Here is a 23,451-nt window from a genome sequence, read left to right as displayed (position 1 = left end):
CAGTCTCCCACCATATTTGAGGGGTGCTGATTCTCAAGTTAAACTCGCCATCAGTTCTGTTTCTCTAATGAGCAAGCACCTCTTTGGTCCTTTATAGTATGAAGATTACACCCAATCAAAGACCATGCATTAAATGAAGATTAACAGCTTATCTAACAGTGTGGTATAATGGTTAAGTAAGAACTGGTGCATCCGAAGACAAAATGAACATCTCCCCAGAGGAAATATCTTTAATTTTAAGCTTTAATGTGAAGTTTTCTGTCATTGGTATTTTTTTCCCGTTCTATGTGAAATATTTGTGCAATTGAAGAGTGAACTATTACAGTAAAGCTATGTTTTTCTTTGTAGATCAAATTGCATGGAAGGATTACCCTCTAGGTAAAATACCGGGTCAAAAAGAAGACCCAAATTGCCTCTTAGTGGACAGTTACACCTTGATGCCTGTATTGCAGCAGTCAAAAACAGAGGAGAATCTAGATGATTTTAATACTGCCTTCAGGTAAAAGATCATATTTAATTATTATCATTAGCAGCATGAAAGTCTGTGACATGAAACATGGCATAATAATAGGGGGCAGATTGAAAACATACCAGCTTGTAAATGTGCAGTATTTTGTTTGAACATGGTGGTCCGTTGTACTGGTGGGTCGAATGACTGAAACCACTAATTTGGGGGCCTCTTGTGATGTAGTGGTAGTGTCCCTATCTCTGGATGAGGAGGCCCAGGTTTAATTTTTACCTGCTTCAGGGGTGTGTTATAACCTCTCTGAACAGGTTGATTTGAAAACTGGCTTAGGATAATAAGTCCCTCCGTCAGATAATAAGGTAATCTCATTATCATTATAACATCTCTAAACCTTGCAACAAATTCTCTGTCTGTAAAATCATGAAATGTGAGCTTGCTTAAAAAAAACTCACAAAAAAACTAGAAAAAAGTAACAAAAATCAACATCTGTGGGCAAAAGTTATGTATCCACAATATTTTTAATCATTTTAACCTATTTTTACCAAGCTCTGTACTTACAAATTTCATCATTTGCAGGGGTTCTCTGAAATGGAACCCTTATGGATACAGAAGAATGACAATATCTTGCAATTTGTGACAATGTTTCAACATCAGCACAAAATTGTCTCCCCACACTTTATGTTCAATTTGTACATCAGTAGTATATCTAAAAGTAAATAATTGTCAGGTTAGTGTCAGCAAGTTGTTCAGTTTCCATGTTTCTTGGCATGTTGGTGGGTGCCGTTGGGCTATAGATGCTGTTGAAATGATACTCCAAGAAATGGGTTAATGTATTTGGGAATATTATATATTGGGTGGCATAGTGGTTGGCACTGCTGCCTCACAGCGCCAGAGAGGGTACAATTCTCTCCAGCCTATCACCCTCCCCCTCCCCTCCTTCCACCTATCGTATTCCCAGTGTACCTCCCCCCTACCTTTTTGTCTCAGCTCACCTGGCATACCAGCCTCATTCCTGAAGAAGGGTTTATGCCTGAAATGTCGATTCTCCTGCTCCTCGGATGCTGCCTGACCTGCTGTGTTTTTCCAGCATCACATTTTTCAACTCTGGTCTCCAGCATCTGCAGTCCTCACTTTCTCCTTGTATCCATGTCTTAGACTTTTCAAGGCTAAATGCTGTTAGACTGTAGGCTTCAGCTTAAATAATGCAACAAATTTATTAATTTTAAAATGATTAGAAAAGTGTTACAAACATGAAGTTCGTAAAATTAGGGTTTTGACCTTCTGGGGCATGGGCTGAGCCAACATTGCTGTTCCTAGTTGCCCTTGAGAAAGTGGCAGTGACCTTTAGTCTATATGCTGTAGGTAGAGCCACAATCCCATTGGCAAGGGAATGCCAGGATTTTGACCCATTAATCTGGTGATCGTGAATGCAGTCAACTCCAGTTGAACAACTGTTACAATTTATTTGTTGACCAAACTGATTGAATACAGCAGTGGAAATGACTGGATTGTTCCATGAGACTTGTCATAGATTCAATAGGTTGAATGTCCTCTTTCCAGATGACAAAGAATATAATGATTCTGTAACCTGGGAGGAATGTGGGATAGAGTGTGGGAAAGAATTCACATTCACATTAGACAGTTAATGAAAGGAACAAGGCATTATAACTGGATGATAACAGGAGTGTAACAGTAAGTGCAGAACACACAAACATTGAATGCATCAGCAAAAAGGGTACAGGTCAAATGCAGAATTAGAGGTTCTTTATTTGATTTCACTTGGCATTTATAACTAATAATCAACTAGATGGATTGATGATATCAATCAAAATAGATATAATATGGCCATTACAGATATATGGTTGCAAAGGCTGGGAATAGAATATTCAAATGAGTTAGTTACACTGTTCAGGAAGGATGATATTGGTATTGTAATGTGAAATAATCTTGGCTCAGAAGATGAAAAATTAGTTTGAGGATAAAATCAATTAGGGAAAGAAAGCACTGCTAAGAATTGTTTATAGGCCCACTGAGTACAATATAGGACTGAAGAAATAATTAGAATTTGGTTTATTGTCACATGTACTCAAGTACAGTGATAAGTGTACAACGTTGTTATTTCCAATGCCATCTCAGATAGATACCTAGGTGCTATGTCTTGGATATAGATTAGAAAAATGAAGCAATAAAGGTAAAAATTCAGTACCATAGCCCTTCTAAAGCTGAGAGTCCACTCTGGGCTTTATCTCGAGACCGGGGGTCTACGCTAGGCTTCACCTGTCCCTTGAAGCTGGGGGTCCATTGAGTCTGTGCTAGCTCTATTGTCCACCACTGAAGCTGGCTGAGGAGTTAAGTAGAGAGGAAAAAAATATGAATTTTGGAAAAAGAAGGAAATAAACTGACCAAGTGGATGAGCTCCAGCCTAGGAGCCTATTCTGTCACCATCTTGTCTCTGAATGTGGTCTTGTAAGGTGAATGCTGCACAAAACTTGGACAGTTTTAATCTTATTGGACAAATCTTGATCTAATTGGCAGATGTAGCCTTGAAGATAATTAATATATTCTGAATAGTTTATTACAATGTGTTTTTTTTTGTCCCCATTTTTAATGAGATCAGACTAATTAATGATTTCATAAGAGAACATCATCGAAGCAAGAGTAATAATATAATAAAATTAAGGAACCTGGATCCGAAACTGGTGTCTTAAACTCAAATAATGGCAGAGTTGACTACAGTGACCTAGGAAACTGGTAAAAGGGAAGGTGGTAGACATTTAAGGAGATATTCCATTGCTTTTAACAAATATATATTTTATTGACTAGTTGTTTTGTAGAGTTTGAAATATCTGTGGATGAGTTTAAAAAAGGTATCAGTTTGAAAGAAAAGGCAAAAAATATTGCATAGAATTAGTGATAAGACAGATGAATGGAAAAAAAATTAGAAATCAACAAATGAATTAGAATGAGATTAAACTAGCAAGAAATATAATAGGTTCTACAAGGATATAAAAGATAGAGTAGCTAAAGTGAGCATGATCCTGAGTATGTGTTTGGGAATTGACTACAATTTAATTGAACGGAATAATTCACAATGAAGAAGGGCCATTAGATATTTAACTCTACAGATGGTTCCAGATATGCCTAGTTTCCCCAGCCCTTTGTCTTTGCTTGTTTCAGATCTCTGGATTTTAATGAGTTTTGAGAAGATTTGTAGCTCAGGTTGAGGTTCTGGATGTAGGTTTGCTTGCTGAGCTGGAAGGTGCATTTCCAGATGTTTTGTCACCCTACTAGGTAACATCTTCAGTGGGCCTCAGGCAAAGCACTGCTGATAATTCCTGCTTTGTATTTGTATGTTTAGGTTTCTTTGGATTGGTGATGACATTACCAGCAGTGCTTCTCCTTAGGCACAGTGAAGATGTTACCTAATAGGGTGATGAAACATCTGGAATTGAACCTTCCAGCTCAGCGAGCAAACTTACATCCAGAATCTCTGGATTTTTTTAGTGATAGAATTAGTGATAAGACAGAAGAATGGAAAAAAAATTGGAAATCAACAAATGAATTAGAATGAGATTTTTTTTAGTTTCATAGAAAAGGATTATCGTGAACCAGTGGAGTTCTTAGGGGAAATAAATTGATTTAACAAAAACATTTGTTGCACTCAATATTCTGTAAAACTGAATTTAAGGGATTTTCTTCAACTGTGTTAGCTATAATATGGTGCAGGCTGTATATGATTAAATCAACTGGAAGCTCAGTCTTTTTTTATGGACCGAACAAAGGTGTTTGGCAAAGCAGTCACCCACTCTGCATTTCGTCATCCAATCTACAGGAGACTACATTTGAGTAACAAATAAACTAGACTAGATTGAATGTATTGTAGCAAAAGGAAGATCTTGGATAGTGAGGAGAGAGGAAGTAAATGATCAAGTGTTGTACTTTGTGCAATTGCACAGAAAGGGATGTGGGGAAGTTTTGGGAGCTGATGAGGAGTGTACCATGGTGTCCAAGAGTGCAAAGAATCATAAGACACTCTTTCTGCCAGCTCTAGCAGGATACCTTTTAGCAGGCACATATTCCCCTCCCCTCCCTTTTCAGCATTCTACGGGGACCATTCCCTCTGATACAGCGCTTCTTCAGTACTCTCTCTCCGCTCGCACATTAAAAAAATGGCTGAGTTAAATGTTTGTCGTCTTGTTAAAGATGGAATTAAGCCACCCCTACGCACACTCAGTCATGGGGTAAATCATCAAATGTGGGTCCTTTGATAAATGTTATAAGTATCTGCATGCAATTTAAAAAAAAACAACTACATTTTTATTCATGTAGTTGCTGATCCTTTACAAAAACGTAAAGTATTAGGATATCCTGAGGATGTGAAAGGTGCAAAGTTTACATGTTTCCTTTCCCTTCGACAATCTGGAGCTCAGTCATGTTGCTGCCATTCCATTGATTGCATAATCTAACAGTATGCTCTGCTTAAGCTCACACTGAGGGGCAATGCTTCTGGCAAAGTGAGAAACAGAACAGAAATGCTATGAATACTGTTTGATGGCATGAGAAAAAACACTTGTTGTAACCATTCTGTATGTGAGAGGTGAGACACTGGAGTTATTTTTAGTGAACTGACTAGATGGGATTCTGACAAGACTGTTTAGAATGCTGCCGTTACATCTTGCTCAGTATCATGCTTCATTTTCTCAATTCTGTTAAACCAGAATTTCTTCTGAACCTGTGTTTTGCCTAGTAAGAAGTTGGGGAATGTTATGAACCAGACCATTTCTCTCCCCCCGCCCCCCCAAAAAAAAAACAAAAGTACCCTAGTCGTTTTAAGCAGGCGTAACGTGGAAATTCCAGGAAGGACACAGTTGGTCAAACCATTTGGTTTTAAACAAAACTGAATTTATTTAGGAGATTACCAAGTGAAACACAAACAAAAGAGAACAGAATACTGAATAACGTAACCTATCCAAAAACCCAACAGATCATTCCAAGTACTTGCAACAATCCCTATAAACATCCCTTGGTGCAAAAGGTAAAATCAAACACTGTCTTACAGGAAAAGTCAGAGATAGACGACTGTCTGGACCTGTTTCTTTGGGTTCAGCAGCTTCACAACTGCCTGAGTATTTTCATGTAGCAGCCAGACTGCCAAAAACCAAATCAAACAGAGAAAAGCTGAGCTGGGAGAACTGACCACTCCCCTTTTATTGTACAAGTGTTTTTTTTAAACTTAAAAGCCTTTTGCCTGAAGCAGTATCTGTTAGTTGTTAAAGCCCATCCAAGCCCAGACTTCCTCAACCTGACTTTTTATGATTTCCTGAAAAAAAAGGAAAACATAACCTTGTTAAAGGAGCAGTCTAGCATTCAGAAGTGCAGTGTAACAGTACAGCACCTCATAGATGTTGGATTGTTTTTATACTTACATGGGATGTGGTGCTGCTGGCTATTATTGCCCAACCTTAGTTGTTCCTTAAACTGAGTGGCTGGATTGGGGCATTTTAGAGTCAACCACATTGCTGTGGATTTGGAGTTGCATGTGAATCAGGTGAGGTAAGGACAGCAGATTTCCTTCACTAAAGGACATTAGTGAACTAGGTGGGATTTTACAACAATCATCATGGTGACCTTTAGCAGTTAATTCTAGATTTTTTACTATTTAATACAATTCAATTCTAGTGAAAAGGACGTTGGTGAGGCTGCACTTGGAATATTGTGTTCAGCTTTGGTCACCTTATTAGAGGAAAGATGCAATTAAACTGGAAAGAATGCAGAGGCAATTTACAAGGATGTTGCCTGGACTCAATGGTCTGAGTTATAGGGAGAGGTTGGACAAGCTGGGACTTTTTTCTTTAGAGCATAGGAGATCAAGAGGGTGTCGTATAGAGGCCTTTAAGATCATGGGAGGCATGGATAGAGTGAATGCACTGTCTTTTCCTCACAACTGGATAATCGAGGCATAGAGGGCATCGGTTTAAGGTTAGAGGGGGAAGAATAAAAAGGAAGCTGGAGCAACATTTTTTACACAGGGTGGTACGCATATGGAATAAGCTGCCAGCGGAGTAGTTGAGGCAGGTGCATTAACAACATTTAAAAGGTGTTTGGACAAATACATGGATAGGAAGGGATTAGAAGAATATGGGCCAAGTGCAGGGAAATGCAGTTAGCATGGTTGGACATTTTGGCTGGTATGGACCACTTTGGGTTGGAGGGCCTTTCTCCATGCTGAACAACTCTACGAAATCAAAACTCAGTATCTACCATGGTGGGATTTGAATGCTTGCCTCAGAATATTAGTCTGTGGTCTGGATTACTAATCCAATGTCGTTGCTAATAGGCCACTGCCTCCACTTTTAGATCTTATAGATAGCCAGCATGGTAGCTCAGTGGTTAGCACTGGTGCCTCACAGTGACAAGAACGTGGGTTCAATTAAGCCTTGGATGACTGTCTGTGTATAATTTGCACGGTCTCCCTGTGTCCGTGTGGGTTTCCTCCCATAGTCTAAAGGTGTTGAGGTGATACAGGACATTGGTGATGCCTCTTCTGGAATACTGTGTCCAATTCTGGTCACCCAGTTAGAGGAAGAATATTATTAAGCTGGAGAAGGTTCAGAAGAGATTAACCAGGATGTTGTTGGGTATGAAAGGTTTGAGTTATAAAGAAAGGCTGGGACTTTTTCAATAGAGTGTAGGAGGGTGAGAGGCCACCTTCTGGAAGCTTATAAAATAGTGAGGTGTATAAATAGAGTTAATGTAGTTGTCTTTCCCTAGAGTGGGGGATTTTAAGATTGAGGAGCACCTTTTTGAGATGAGTAGAGAAAAATTTTAAAAAGACTTAAGGGACATTTTTTTTATATAGGGTGGTTTCCACGTGGAGTGAACTTTCTCTTAGGAAATTCAGGAGATAATGAGGGTATGTAAAATGGCCGTCCATTAATCATGCTAACTTTAACCTTGTAGATTGGGAAAATCAAATTAAAGAAAAAAAAATGTGGATGGTAAACAAGAGGATTGGGCAAGTTTTAAAAGCCAAAAAGTAACCAAAAATGAGTAGTGAGAAAATAACCTTCGACCAAAGAACCGCAGATGCTGGAAATCAGAAACAAAAATGGAAATTGCTGGAAAAACTCAGCAGGTCTGACAGTATACATGGAGACAAAGCAGAGTTAATGTTTCTGAAGAAAGGCCACTGGACCTGAGACATTAACTCTGTTTTCTCTCCTCAGATGTTGCCAGACCTGCAGAATTTTTCCACCAATTTCTGTTTTCACTTACGTTTTGAGAACTAAATACCAATTAATACAGAAATGAACAGTTAGAGCTTCTTTAAATGTACAAAAAGAAATGAGAGCCCAAAGAGAACATAGGCCCCTTAGAGGCTGGGCTGGTCATAAAGGGGAACTAAGAAATGATAGAGGAGGTTAGTAAATATTTTGCATCAGTCTTCTCAGTAGAGGACAAAGACGGCATTCCAAAAACTCTAAATAATTAAGTATCTAAAGGGAGGTTCAAATAAACACAATAACAATCACTAGAAAAAAAAGTTACTGGGAAGTTAATTAGGCTAAACTCGAAGGTCTTCTGGATCTGATGGTTTGCATCCTAGGATTTTAAAGGAAGTAGCTTCCGAGATTGGTAGTAATGCGACAAAGAATCTTTAGATCTAGAAAAGTCCCAGAGGATTGGAAAATTGCCAGTGTAACACCTTATTTAAAAAAGGTAGGAAACAATAACCAATAATTGTTGACTTGTTAGCTTAACATTAATCATTGGGAAAATGTTAGACTGTTATAAAGGATATAATGGTAGAGCATTTAGAAATGTCTAATATATAAAGTAGAGTCCGTGTGACTTTATAAATGTGAAGACCTGCCTGGTAATTTTTATTCTTTTGAGTAGGGTAGATGGAGAACCAGTAGATGCAATGTATTTGGATTTTCAAAAGGTGTTTGATAAGGTACTATCCATATGGTTACTTAATAAGAGCCCACAGTTTTGACAGTATAATGTTAGCCTGGATAGAGGCTTGGCTAGCTAATAAAAGACAGATGACATAATGGAGGCGTTTTCGGGCAACTTGAGAAGTGCCTTATGACTAGCGCTGGGGTCACAATTATTAATGTTTTCTATGAGCATTTTGATTGAAGTTTTCAAAGAGGAGACTGTGTGTAGATGAGGGTAGTACAGTTGACATGGTCTACATGGACTTCAATAAGGCTTTAGATAAGATCTCGCATGGCAGAAATTAAGAAACTAGGAGTTCATGGAATCCATGGCAATTTTACAAATTGGATCCAAAGTTGGCTTAGTGGCAGGAAGCAGAGAATGATAGTCAAAGGGATTTGTTTGAATGGAAGCTTGTATTCAATAACACACTATAGGGTTCAGTGCTGGGTCCTTTGCTGTTTATATACATTATTAATCTGAGGATAAATGTAGGAGATGACATGAAAATTAGTGGTGTAGTAAATAGTGTGGAGGAATGCTTGCAGGCTGGTTAAATGGGCTAATAAGGGGCAAATACTATTTACTCCTCAACTGTGTGAGGTGATGCGTTTTGATGGCGGTGGTGGAGTCGTTAGCATCTGAGCCCAGCCACGTCCACTCTGTCCAGTTTTATTCTTCTCATTTTTGTTTTTTTGTTTATTTACCTGCTGGAGAGAGATTTGTGGTTTGGAGCGTTGTAGCAGCTGGTGAACCAGGCAGAACTCTAGTACTCAGCAACGTTGTGGCATCGATGAGGTCCAGAGGATCAGCAGCGAGGCGGCTGGCCAGCCTGGATAGCAGTTAGTGGTAAGGCAGCTGGTGAGCCTGGGTAGGACTCTAGGTTGGCGGATTGACGATGGCATGGGGAAGAGATTCAGCCCAGCATGGGGCATGCAAAACCTCATGGGGAAAGTGCAGAGTAGAGTTTCTGCAAATCTCATGGTTAAAGAAGGCCTGTATTGCTGGACTTGTAACTCTAGTTCTTTATTTTTCTGTTTCATAGTAAGAGCTGTAGTATTGAACTTCTACCTCATTTCTTTATTTTTCTACTTTTGTATGTTAAGATTTTGTAGCTAAGGTGGCACCAGAAATGGCAACTTAGTACACTTTTCACTGTACTCCAGTATCCATGTACTTCAGTACAGGTGACAAAGAACCTAATTCTAAAACATTTTGGAAGGACTGTATAGGCAAGGGGATATACACAGAATGGTAGAACCCTTTGAGATTCAGAGGATCAGAGGGACCTTGATGTGTATGTCAATAGATCCTTGAAGGCAGCAAGACCAGGAGACAACATGGTTAAAGAGGCATGAAATTCAAGAGTAAGGGGGTTATGTTGAAGCTTTTTCTGATTTATTAATCAGATTAGGGCATTGCTGGCTCGACAGCATTTATTGTCCATCCCTGATAACCCTGAGGGCAGTCAAGAGTCAACCATTTTTTCCATTTGTTACTTGTTACGTATTCCCTTTAGGGTGAAATGTAGAAGCAACAACCCAGAGAACCATGGATGTCTAGGAATATTCAGGTCTGGATAAAAAGGAAAATAAAGATGTTTAACAAGTACAAAGGGAGCAAAACTGCCAAGACATTATTGGAAGTGCAGGAAGCAATTAGGAGGGGCAAGAAAAGACACTGATGGGCAAAATTAGGGAGAATTTCAAGATACTTGACAATGTATCAAGGAGAAGAGAATAACCAGGGACAGAGAAAGGTGAATTAGGGATCATGGGGGCATTCTGTGCATGAGGCTGGAGGATGTTGCTCGAGCGCTGAATAAATTCTTCACCTCTGACTTTATTTAGGAGAAGGAGGACGCAAATACAGAATCGGAGAGTATACACTGTGAAGTTCTTGAGTAGAATGATATAAGAAAGGTGGAGGTATTAGAGGTTTTGGCAGGTTTAAAAGTAGACAAATCCCCAGATCCAGGTGAGCTCATCCCAGGCTCTGACCCAGTTTTTAAAATCATCTTGGCCACAGGAAGGACTGCCAATGTGGTTCCACTTTACAAGAAGAATGGTAGGCCTAGACCAGGAAATTATAGACCATTAAGCCTGGCAGTGGTAAGGAAACTATTGGAGAAAATAGTGAAGAGGTAAAATTAATCTTCATTTAGAGGTGCAAGTGTGATCAGGGCTAGTTGGCGTAACTTTGTCAGAGAGAGGTTATGCCTAACAAATCTGGTGGAATCATTTGAGGAGGTGACCATATATTTGTATGAGAGTAAGACAATTGAGGTAGTTTACTTGGATTTCTGCAAGGTCTTTGACAAGATTCCAACGGGAAGTAGATAAAGAAGGTAAAAGCTGCATGGGACAGGGTAACTGGGTAAGGTGGATGGAGAACTGGCTTACTGATAGGAGACAGAGGTAGTAGAAGGCTGTGTGACTGGAATCCAGTCTGCAGTAGTGTGCCATAGGGATACATTCTGTGTCCCTTATTGGTTTGACACAAAGTTTGGCTGGGTAGTTGACGGTGAGGATAAAAGTGGATTGGTCATGTGGACAGATCAGTGGCAAATGGAATTTCACCCTGGTAAATGTAAGATGATGCACTTTGGAAGAGGGTACAAGGCAATGGCTTATTCAATGAATGGTAAGACACTGGGCAGTTGAGAGGAACTGAAGGATCTTTGGGTGCTTAATCCAGAAGGTGGAAGGATAGGTAATAAGGTAGTTAAGAAGGCATTTGGATGCTTACCTTATCATTTGTGACATAGGTTAAAGAGCAGGGAGGTCATGTTGGAGATGTACAGAACTTTGGTTAGGCCACAGTTCAAGTATAGTGTGCAGTTCTGGTCACTACACTATAGAACATAGAACATAGAACATAGAAGGATACAGCGCAGTACAGGCCCTTCGGCCCTCGATGTTGCGCCGACCGAATCCTACCTAACCTATACTAGCCCAATAACTTCCAAAACTATAAGAAGCGTATGATTGCACTGGAGGGGTTGTAAAGGAAATTCACCAGAATGTTGCCTGGGTTGGAGCATTTTAGCTATGAAGAGAGACTGGATGAGCTCAGGATATTTTCTTTGGAGCAGAGAAGGTTGAGGGGGGACTTGTGGAGGTATGAGATTCAGGACAGTGGAAAGTGTGAATAGGAAGCTGCTGTTTCCTTAGTTGAAGGGTCAACAACAAGGGACCTAATTTTAAAGTGGAAGGTGGGGATTTAGAGGGGATTTGAAGAGAAGGTTTTCCACCCAGAGGGTAGTAAGGTCTGGAATGCACTGCCTGGAAATGTAGTTTTGGTGGAAAACCTTACAATCTTTAAAAAGTACTTGGCTGAGCATTTGAAGTGTTTTACCTTTGCTGGGCCTATAGTCTTGAATATGAAGTTGGTCTGCTATAGCTAGTAGTATAATACTGGTGCTACAAACATGATTGGTTAAAGGATCCGTTTTATACTGTATAAGTCTATACTGTGTGCAGTCCTGGTCACTACACTATAGGAGGGGTATGGTTATATTCTAGAGGACACAGAGGAGATTAATTAGGATGTTGCCTGAGCTGCAAATGATTCCGCTATGAAGGGGGACTAGATAAGCTGAGGTTGTTTTCCTTAGAGCAGAGAAAAAGGGATTCCAGTTGTGATGTTAAGTTATGAGGGGCACAGATAAGGGAGGCAGTCACCTAGTGATATTATTGTTAGTCTATTGACCCAGGTCTGGGACCTCTGATTCAATTCCGACCGTGGCAAATGGTGGAATTTGAATAAAATTCAGTGAAAAAAATATGGAATTTCGGGCCTAATGATGACCATGAAACTCTTGTTGTTTGTTGGAAAACCCATCTTGTTTGTTAATGTTCTTCATGGAAGGAAACTGCCATCCTTATCGAGGTATGGCCTACATGGTCTCAAATGTGATTGACTCTTAGGCAATTAGGATGGAAATTGGATACTAGCTTAGCTGTCTTGAATAAAAAGATAGAAATATTTTCTCTTGGGGGTGGGGGGCAGGGTTCAGTCACCTAGAGCACAGTTTTAAGGTAAGGATAGGTGGTTAGGGAATTTGAGGAAAAGTTTTTTTGACTCTGAAGATGGTGGCAGTCTGGAAATCACTCCTTAAACAGGTGGTAAAGGTGGTTGCCATGAAGACATTTTAAGAATATTTGGGTGAGCAGTTGAATTGCATAGCACACAAGACTATGGGCCATATACTAGAATAGATGGATATGTTACAGACAAAATGGGTCCAAGTATCTTTTTCCATACTATAAAACCTCTGATACAATTGCCATGTTGTTTCTTTGTGACCTTAAGTAAACTGTGAATACTTTAATGGGTTGATAACCTAACAGGACCAGGTGGAATGCTAACTTTACCATCGTTGAGACAGTGAAGTTTGACATTGAGCAGGGTGTAAGCGCAGCATACCAAATAATCCTTACATGGAGTAATATTTTTCCTGGGAATAGGAATGATTAATATCAGGCATGTGTAAATTTTGCCACTGTCATGGCAGTATATTGCTGCCACTTAGTTAAATTGCATTTTCTCCCTGACAGCCAACCTTATTGACAGGCTGACTGCTGCCTGGGAAAGCCAGAAGTGCTTCAGCAGATATATTCCTTGTAAGATCATTGCACGGGCACTGGGGCATGGCTCTAAAGGTGAAGGGTATGGAGACCATGACCCATGGTGGCCAAGGTCAGAGCATTATATGGGTGGAGTTATATAAAGGCAGATCATGGTGGAGGTCAGGCAACAGTGACAGAAGTTTTGACTAGTTGGATTTATGAGATGTGTTGGGTTTCATTCATTTTGGTGCTGTGGGCTTTCCTGGATAGGACACTATTTATTTCCCATCTGAATGTGCCTTTGAGAAGGTGTTGATGAGCAAGCCTTCTTGAACTGTTGCAATCCATTTGGTGCTGATGCCACCCACAATGTTGTATGTGAGGGAGTTCCAAGATTTTGACCCAGTGATAGTGAAGGAACTTAAAAATGTGGGATATGCCTTTGTAGATGCAAAAGGAACTCCATTTCTCAATTATTTTCCAAATAATTTGGTACAATATGGCAAAGGTAGTCTCAGGAAAGGGATGACTACAAAGAAGGAGGTGAGCAATTTGCAGTTTATGATTGTATTGTGGAGAAGTCAAGGAAAAAAAGAATGCTTTCTTGGCAAGTTAGAGATGGAAGGTAATTTGCCAGCAAACTTCACTATTTGTTTCCCTTCACTGTTGCTCATGTTTCACCTACAGCAAAATATTCAGGGAGATAGTACAGATTGGTGAGAGTGAATTATCAGAAGCAACAAAGTGGTCTGAGATCAGAGAACACGGAAATTAATTAATGTTTTGGTGGCTTCTATAGCGATTCTATGGGGACCAGGATCTCCGTTTTTCCAAGCTGAGATTGTAGATTGAGAACTGAAGGGAGGAAAATTGCTGGGCAGTTAGTAATCGAACAGAAAAACCAGCAAGAAACAGTTAGATATTCAGAAATCTACAGTAAGTTTGGAATGTTTGTCAGAAGAGGAGGATGAAGTCATTTTGGCCAGGAGTCACATGACACCAGGCTATAGTCCAACAGGTTTATTTGAAATTGTCAGGTGAACCTGACAAAGGAGCATTGCTATGAAAGCTTGTGATTTAAAATAAACCTGATGGACTATAACTTGGTGTTGTGTGACTTGTAACTTGGTCCACCCCAGTCCAGCACCAGTATCTCCACAACAGAGGTAGTTTCGGTTATTCTGAGAGTTTGGTTGTAGTATTAGAGAACATCTAAAGGAGAGCAAAGGCTCAACTAGTTCATGACTTTAGTTGGGATAAATGGCCAAAAATGAACTTGACTGGGATGTAACGTGCAATGGAGTCAGTCATACAGCATGAAAACAGACCCTTTGGTCCAATTCGTCCATGCTGATCAAGTTTCCCCAAAGTAAACTAGTCCCACCTTGCCTGTGTTTGGCCTATATCCCTCTAAAGATTTCCTGTTCATGTACCTATCCAACTGTATTTTAAATGTTGTAACTGTACTTGTATCTACCATTTCCTCTGGCAGTTCATTCCGCATACGAACCATCCGGAGAGAGAAAAAATTGCCCCTAAGGTCCCATTTAAATCTTTAAAAGTAGGCCTCCCAGTTTTGGACTTCCCTATTCCAGGGAAAAGAGGTTTGCTATTCACCTTACCTATGCCCCTCATGATTTATAAACCTCTATAAGGTCACCCCTCAAACTCTTGCGCTCCAGTGAGAAAAAGTCCCAGCCTATCCAGCCACTCCTAACTCCAAAGCCTCTGGTGCTTTTGTATTCTCAGGATGCCTTTGAAAGCAAGTCGGCATATGCTGATTACATCTTATTTGAGCAGAGTCAGTAAACAGATTGCATGGATGAATGACCAGTTAAATAGTTAGTTTGAAGGTGTTGATTGGGTACAAATGTTGGCTTGAACATCAAAACAAAATTCCTCACTTTGAGTCATACTGTGAACTCGGAAACATCTGTTTCAGGAAACAGGTGTGATCTCAATTCAATGTTTTTCCACTAAAAGTTGATTCTTCTGACAGTTCAGGGCAGTATTAAGGAAATTCTGCACTTGAATTACATGCTTGAGCCTGGAACAGGATTTAAGTGTTCTTATTGTGCTGTGATGGATACTCCTGTGATTAGCTGGATTTCTTGTCCGACTAATAATCTATAGAGATCTTGACAACTTGGGTATATTTTCAGAAAAATAGAGGACAGGTATAGAATGTGGCCTTCTATACGTGAACAGTTTTATTTTGTGTTTTTACCACAAATACAGAGAGCTTTGAACTAACACCCTTTTGCACTAGGTGTTGATGTTGTAGATTTATACTGCCATTGTTCCATTAGAAATACATTGTCCAATATGTACTCATGGGACTTGTGCAAAGTCAAAAATCACATGATGCTGGGTTATATTCCAATGGGTTAATTTTAAACCGCAAGCTTTCAGAGTCCCCTCTCCTTCCTCAGGCACCATGTTTGAGAGAATACATCAGACACAGAATTTATAATTTAAAAGATCAAAGGGTCACACAACTTACGTAAATGTATTGAACAAATCTAGATGCCTACTAAGTTTATAATAAGTTAGAATGGTTGTGCAGGTTTGATTGACTAAAATGTAAATCCCAGAATTTATTTCAAGTCACTGCCTCAAGATAATTTCATCAGAATAAAGGTGATAACTCTAGTCAGACAATGCCTTTTAGGTTTGAGGCCATGGTTCAAGTCTGTTTGTATCACAGCATGGAGTTGACTGGTTTTATTTCCTAAGTAGGAATCTTTAAAATGCCACATTGACTGTCTACAGATTTACATTTTGTTCAAAAAGCACATATTTGTAAATACAAAATTCACTCAATAGAGTTTGTGTGTGTGTGTGTGTGTGTGTGTGTTGGGGGGGGTGGAGAGAACGTGAGAGAGAATGTGGGGGGAGCTGTGTTTGTGTGAGAGAGAGAGAGAGGAGGGTATACATGTGAGTGTGAGAGGGAGTATATGTGAAAGAGAGTCTGTTGAGTGAGTGTGTGTGTGTGTATAGTGTGATGGGGTCACCTATAGTGTGACATGAACCCAAGATCCCAGTTATCCTCATGCAGGCTTTCTTTGTTTGACAATGTGGTATTGCATAGAGGCAGAAACTTTTCCCACAGTGTGCTGGGGAAACAACTATGTTCCAGGCTATCACAGTAGCAAACCAGAACTTCAAGAGTTGGCACAAAGGTGAGTGTGATAGCCAGCATTAAGGAGAAGATGCTGGGAAATCTGAAAGTTCAGAAGGTGGATAAATCACCTGGTCTAGATGGATTACAACCCACACTCTGAAGGAGATAATGGAAATATTGGTGATCTTTCAGGACTCTCTGCAGTTAGGAACAGTCCCAGGGAACTGGAAGATGTATAATGTAACATCTTCGTTTAAGAAACGAGGGAGGCAGAAAGCAGGAAATTGTAGGTTGGTTAGTCTGACCTTGGTCATTGGTAAGATTTTAGAGTCCATTATTAAAAATGAGATCGCAGAGTACCAGCTGAGTCAGCATGGCTTCGTCAAGGGGATGTCATGCCTGACAAATCTGTTCAAATTCTTCGAGGAGGTAATGAGCAAGCTAGACGGAGGACTGTGATCTGTTTGGATTTCTAGAAGGTCTTTGAGAAGGTGCCACCCAAGATGATTGCAAATAAAATGAGAGCCCATGGTGTTAGGGGCACGATACTGGCATGGACAGGATTGGCTGACTGGCAAAAGGCAGAGTGGGGACAAAAGGGGTCTTTTTCAGGATGGCAGCCAGTGTTCCACAGAGTTTGATGTTGGGACCACAATTATTCACATGTACATAAACAAACAATCTAGATGAACATGATTTGGAGATACTGGTGTTGGACTGGGGTGTACTAAGTTAAAAATCACTAACACCAGGTTATAGTCCAACAGGTTGAATTGAAAGCACTAGCCTAATCAACGTCCTGTACAGCCACATGACCTCCCAATTCCTATACTCAATGTTCTGACCAATAAAGGAAAGCATACCAAATGCTGCCTTCACTATCACGAAGCATTAATTCTGCTTTCCCACCCACAGATGCTGTCAGACCTACTGAGTTTTTCAGCAATTTCTGTTTTTGTTTCTGATTTCAGTACCCACAGTTCTTTTGGATTTTTTTTAAGTTACTTGGGATTCCTAGTTCAAAAGTTACCATACTGGTTCAGTTGGCAGTTAAAGGCAAATGTAACGTTAGCATTCATTTCAAATGGGCTAGAATACAAGAGCAGAGAAGTATTGCTGAGGTTGCACACATGCATTTTCCAGGAGAACTCATTGGACTGTTAAGTGGAAACCCTGTCTTGGATTTTCTGATTGACTTGGTTCTTATTACATTGTCGATGGGAGCTGCTTGTGAGAATCCCATCTTCAGACTCCAAGCAAATTGAAGATTCCACTGGGCAATTCCTCTACATCTGAAATCCTCCTGAAGTCTCCCATTTTTATTCAGGGTTCAATGGGTTCTGATGAAATTAACAAAATTGTTACTTAGGAAAAGCTGTCAAACCACTGGGCGAAAGTGAGGACTGCAGATGCTGGAGATCAGAGTGTAGATTAGAGTGGTGCTGGAAAAGCACAGCAGGTCAGGTAGCATCTGAGGACCACTGGGTGAATATTCAACTGATCCCATACTTGTCTCACCTTTCCTCTCCTCCCACCATCCCCCATCAAACTCGAGCCTGATCCAATCTCCTTCCCTTGCTAGATACCTGAAACGCTTCAGCCCCCTCTTCCCCAAGATCTGAACCTCTTCCACAGAGCACATTCCCCACCTTAGCCACCTCTAGCTCCTCCTGCACAACACCTTTCTCACTTAAACACACCTCTCTCTTCTGCTACTGAAGTTGCGTCACCCCACATCCCTATTCCTGCCAGAGTTGCCATTGAACAGCAGCTGTCTGGGCCTGTAAATGTCACAATACTGCAGCTAACTGCTGTGAAAAGAGGTACTGTCTTCCCTCAACAATAGAGCATCATGAAAGAATGGAATATTTTGCCTCCTTCAGCTTTTTATAAAAAAGAAGCTGGTTGAAGTGGCAATCTGCATGAAAAAGTATTTTTTAAAATCTCTCTTTAATCTTCCTCACTCAAGGATGTTATTCAACTAATTCCATTCAACCTGGAAGTATTTAGATGTGATCTTATGGCCTGTATGCATGTCCTCCTTTTAATCTGCATTTATACTTTGAGATTTTTTGCCTCTATTTACCTATTGCTTAAAATTTGTTTGTTCTTCTAGTACCACAGGATTACCTTGTGCAGACTCGGAAGGTTTATGGTGGACTCAGAGTGATCTGTACAGACTGAAAGCTGGATTGAAACTGTTCTAGTGAAAAAGCAAACTTTCAGATGTTTCATTATTTTGCATTTTGAAAACCTCTACTCCCCTTGCTCCTTTAAAAAGCATGTACACCTATGTATTGAAGATTGGTTTCTGAAGTATGAATTTGCCTTTTTTCCTGATGCTGCTAGGATGGCTGTATTTTTTCCTATATTTACCATTTCTTTCAAAGCTAATTGGCTGTGAGATTAGCCATCTAAGGGTATAATGAAATGATACTTTACCACTCATGGCCTGCCAATAAGGTAGTTTCTTTTAAACTAGTGTTGAGGTTTCTGTCATAAACTCAATCATTTGTGTTTATACAAATTTGCGTAAACTAGTAAGTGAATACCTTTTTTATATTGCAAAAATAAATGACAACAACATGGCTCCTGTTTTCTTTTTGGGTTATGGCTCAGCTTTCATTGTACTTCATTTGCATTTCCCACTTTAGAACAACTAATTTTCTCAAACCTTTTTCTCCTGTATAGGTATTGATTCATCCTGGTCTTTTTCTTTCACACACATTTGACTTGTAATTTAAGGGAAAGAAATACAACTGGAATATTGGTCCAGAAGTGCATTGATTTCAACTGTGAACCAGTACAGAACGTGAAGTAAGAGTGCAATGCTCTGCTCATGAAAGTTTCATGAAACACTAAGAATGAATAAAACAAAGATAACATTGGGGGGTGGGGATCCTACAGAAGGAGCAGGTACAGCAAACAGATGTTGGAGTTTGACTGTAAACAGTTTGCAACCAAAGTGGTAGAAACAAACATGTAAAGCCCAGGGTTGTCCCTTACATGGGGAGATAGAAAGCTTACAGATGGACTGAATAGGTTTTTGTACTGTACTTATTTTTGTGCAGATAATCAGTTTCATTTAATGCTAAGCAAATTTACTGTAAAAGATTCACATGTACTAAACTCGATGATAAAGCTTCTGTTTACTTTCATTACAGATATGAAGTGATATTGCACTGAGATACCAAGTTCACCTTTCCCATAAAATGATAATACAAGAAATCAACATTTTACTTTTAGAAAGTAACTTTTATTGACTACATGTAGCATTCTGTAGTAATTTTTAAATCCTTTACTACAAATTGGTTACATTTGGCACTAATAAACATGAATGTTTGTTTAGGGCAGTTTTTTTTGGTAGTTATCACCTTTACTTCATGCAAATAAACACTAAATTGAATACATTCTTAAATTGCACACCTTGTATGGAACACACGCCAATGCACAAAAATACAACCCATTTGAAGTTGTGTCCATAATCCTGCTTAAAAAGGCACAAAAATCAATTTTGTTACCCTGCTACTCCTAGAGTGCAATCATCTTCAAAACTGAATGAATTACCTGAATATACACTTCATATTCATACCATTGTCAAAGTAAACGCCCTGTATTTACTTCTGTTGTACAGATCCAAATGCAACACTGCAAAATCAGTTTATGAAAAGTAGGTTTTCAAGGCCACTTTGTCAAGATGGCATTTACAATGTCATGTATACATCTCTCAAAGTGTTAATATTTAGAAGATAGCTAATTTTGCAGTGTTTTCCCAAGGACTTGTGTAATTGTAGTGGTGACTGTGAAATGTTTGCTTTATAACAATACTGTTGGAGCTTGACCTTTTAAAATATGTTTTTTTTTTAAGATGGTACTTTAAGCTCTACAGGTTGAGATGGACAGGAAGATTGTTGTACAGTATTAGAGCATAGTGGATTAAGAACAACTTTAGCTATAGCAGACTGGTATTAATGTGCTAATAACCTATTGGCAGTATGGTTTAATTTAGAACTAGTCCCTTATTGCAGGTTGAAAGAACAGTTGCTGCCAAGCTGTATTTGTGTACCTAAGCAACTGTTGTGATCTTTTATGAATGCACCTACTTCAATTCATTTACATTTGTACAAAAGCTGGTTGGACATGAACTAAAGCCAAAGCACAGAACATTTATGTTGCAACAATGAAAATGATTTAAAGTCATAGCAGCCTTGTCGCATTTACTAATACAATTAATATCAGCTAGAGTTAGCTGTGCTCAAAACTAAAAGCATAATTTTACCATCCAACACTTGGCACAATTTATCACGTTTTCCATACACAAAAAAAGGTATAGCATGCTTAAAAACATTTGCTTTTTTTTAAATTCTCAAAGTGACAGAGACACATTTTGTCATTAAGACTTACATTTTGTTTGGGACTACAAACCCAAAGAGTTTTTTTTGTTTTACTACAGATAAAAGCCAACATTTTCATTATTAGGAACAGAACAAAAATCAGATCATAAAACAAATGGACTAATCTAATAAAATATATATATATTCTATTTATATTTTCACACATTAAGCTATCTGTACACAAGCTAAATACAGCAAATCTACACAAACTATGATCTCTTCAAACAAGTTTCACTGAATATATTACACTTTGATCCTATCTGGGGATAAAAATAAACTCCAGATATGTAGCAAAAAGCAATTAATCAAGGCAAATTATTTTTACAAGTTTTTTTTACAGGGGTGAGAAACTCAGAAGTCAAATTTATTCTCCCTTTAATAGACGAGATTGTACATGCAACCAACAAAAGCAGTAATGAAAGGAGGGTCTCACTGAACATCACAAACATTTTATTGGTGTTTCTTCAATAATGCAGATTTTATTTTAGCTCATTGCACAGATTACTGTCATTATTGCAACTGGTTCAAGAGACCCGACATTCCAAATGCAAAAAGGTAACCATTCTCAAATTGTACAGAAAAATCTAAATGTGTTGTCCTTACGCTGGGTTTCTGAACCTTTGCAAAGAACAGACAGGCATGTGAGGATGCAAAATGCCCCACATACATCTAAAAATTCTGAATATCAATCATGTTGCTTAAACCTGCAGCATCCCATTTGTTAACCTTCAACAGACATTTCAGACCTTTACAGTACTTTCTATGGAATCAAAAGATTTGAAAAAAAAAGACACGGCTATTTTGCTCAATGAGAGCCTAGATCAATTCTTTCAAAATTAATGTTTAAAAATTGAATTTGAAATATCAGACTAAAACATGTTTAAACATGCAACAGATAGGTCCATTGTCTGACCAACCAAAATGGGAAGCTGTAGCTTAAACTTTGCCATGTTTCTTTTAACGAAACACAATTCAAACATTTCTTTAGAGAGGGGTTCTACATGATAAGAGCCAAGGTTAGGCAGGCAGTTAGGTTAAAAAATATTGCTTCCATTAAAATTAAGACTAGTTTAATTCATGTATATTTATTTCTATTGCAGAGCATATGGAGTGACAGTTCTGTTATGCAGCATTTTATCAAATAGGCTGGGCTATCAACAGAAAACTAATAATACATGCAAGAAGTGGATAAGATTATTTATTCTATATTTTCCCAAACATTACAAAACCATTTTTGTAAATAAAATTCTTCAGTAACACAACTCATGTCCTCAATGAGGCTAAATACTTGGCTCCCAATGAGGTAATAAGGGGCTAAGTCTTATACAGGTGCAAGTCTGTTCAATATTGATTTCAATTTTAGAATTTCACAATTGAGATTCTAGATAGACTACAACATTCCATTTTAGGGTGTAAAAAAGCCGAATATTTGACTGTAATAGTGTATAAAACTTTAGTGCTGTATGTTCACCGAAAACAGCCTGAGGGACTAATTTCGGTTCTGCACTTCCTAGGATGATTTGAGCTAAGCTGAAAAGCCAACAGTTACAGATCTATAAAAGGTGTGTAGAAGTGAATTGAGGTGGTAAATTTCACACACAAATAAAACCAATAAGTACAATTTTTTTCCCAAATAGTCCAGTTGCACCCGATTGGTCATACCCCAGGAATTGCATGGAATTATTTGCTGTGCTCATTTTGATCCTCTTACACTGGGGATAGAGTCCCACTGGCAATAAAAGGAGGAAATCAGTTGACAGTCCTCATTTGAGAATGAAAGATCTTTTGGGCTATTATTTTATAAAAGAAGGCAGAAATGAGGAAAAGATGGTTATAAATAAATACCAGGTAATGTGGATGTAAAAATCTGTTACTGTTCAGCTTTTGGAAACAATACTTTTTAATCCTAATAAATGTTATGATTAATGACACTGGTACTGTACACAATATGTGTGCACATCTGAAGAACATGAATTTAAAAATTCAGGTCTACAAACTACTGTGCCCAGTAAAAATTCATACATACCCATGGGCTACTCCCAGTGACACACAGTGTCACAAACATTGTGGCAAGATTTGATAAAGCTAGTCTACCGATGAAAACTGTACATTTAATAAATAATTTTCTACAATCAAGAAAAGAGATACAATTTGTATCAACAAACAAATGTCATTTCTGATCATTCCAGGCATTGCTTTTTGCTGTATTTAAATGTCAGCTACAAAATAGTTTCAGATACAACGAAATGATGTGGTTTTTGTTCTAACCAACTGTCTTGCTAGGATATGGTTCCCTGGCAGCAGCAGCCCTGTGTAACATCACTGAAGTGGCTATGAAAGTTGGAAAACTGCAACCATAGCAGCACTCAATTCTGGAGACTAATCTTGTCCAAACCTAGGTAGGTAAAGTCTGTAACTAGCCACAGTCCAGAATGGACCAAAGGCATCTTACTCCAGGAGAGGAACAATTAGTTATATAGTCTTGAGGGCCACCGCACAGCATAAAATCTGGGGCAAAGTAAGCAGGCAGGCATCCAAGAGCTCCCAAAGAGCATGTAGGGGTTGAACCTTGACTTGATAGTATGCTACTTCACATTCTAGCCACCTAACCAACAGTGCCGTACACAATAACACAATGCAGGTGAGTGGTAAGTTTTGGGTGGCGAGTCAACCATTAGGACAAAGGATTCTATCTGATTTTTACCTCTCTACTCTAAGGTTGACTGTAGTGTGCCTACTACCAGCCTGGGTGAAATCAGCCAACTCAGCAAAGAGTTTGAACCAGGGAACTATGGGCTACAGCAACAGACAGGCCTTTCTTTTAAGGGATAGCATAGGTACAAGAAAGTTAGTATACTCTACATATTAGTGTGTACATATTAATTTTAAAATGTTTGCATTTTAGAAACATTAAAAATGTGCACCTGACAGAACTATGAAGTGAAATCTTAT

General features: G+C 38.9%; 1 protein-coding gene across 4 annotated transcripts in view; it reads left to right on the top strand.

Moving 5' to 3' along the window:
* The window catches only part of las1l (LAS1 like ribosome biogenesis factor), an 86,602-nt gene extending 67,908 nt beyond the window's left edge, over positions 1-18,694 (top strand). For all 4 annotated transcript variants that reach the window (XM_060832516.1, XM_060832515.1, XM_060832518.1 and 1 more), the window contains 2 exons: positions 349-499; positions 18,222-18,694. In XM_060832516.1, the coding sequence (XP_060688499.1) occupies positions 349-499; positions 18,222-18,312 (242 nt within the window). In that variant the 3' untranslated portion in view covers positions 18,313-18,694. The remainder of the gene's footprint in view (positions 1-348; positions 500-18,221) is intronic.
* Positions 18,695-23,451: the final 4,757 nt, after the last annotated feature.

The sequence above is a fragment of the Hemiscyllium ocellatum genome, chromosome 11 (assembly GCF_020745735.1).
Source record: "Hemiscyllium ocellatum isolate sHemOce1 chromosome 11, sHemOce1.pat.X.cur, whole genome shotgun sequence".
NCBI lineage: Eukaryota > Metazoa > Chordata > Chondrichthyes > Orectolobiformes > Hemiscylliidae > Hemiscyllium > Hemiscyllium ocellatum.
This window is presented reverse-complemented; position numbering and strand designations above follow the sequence as displayed.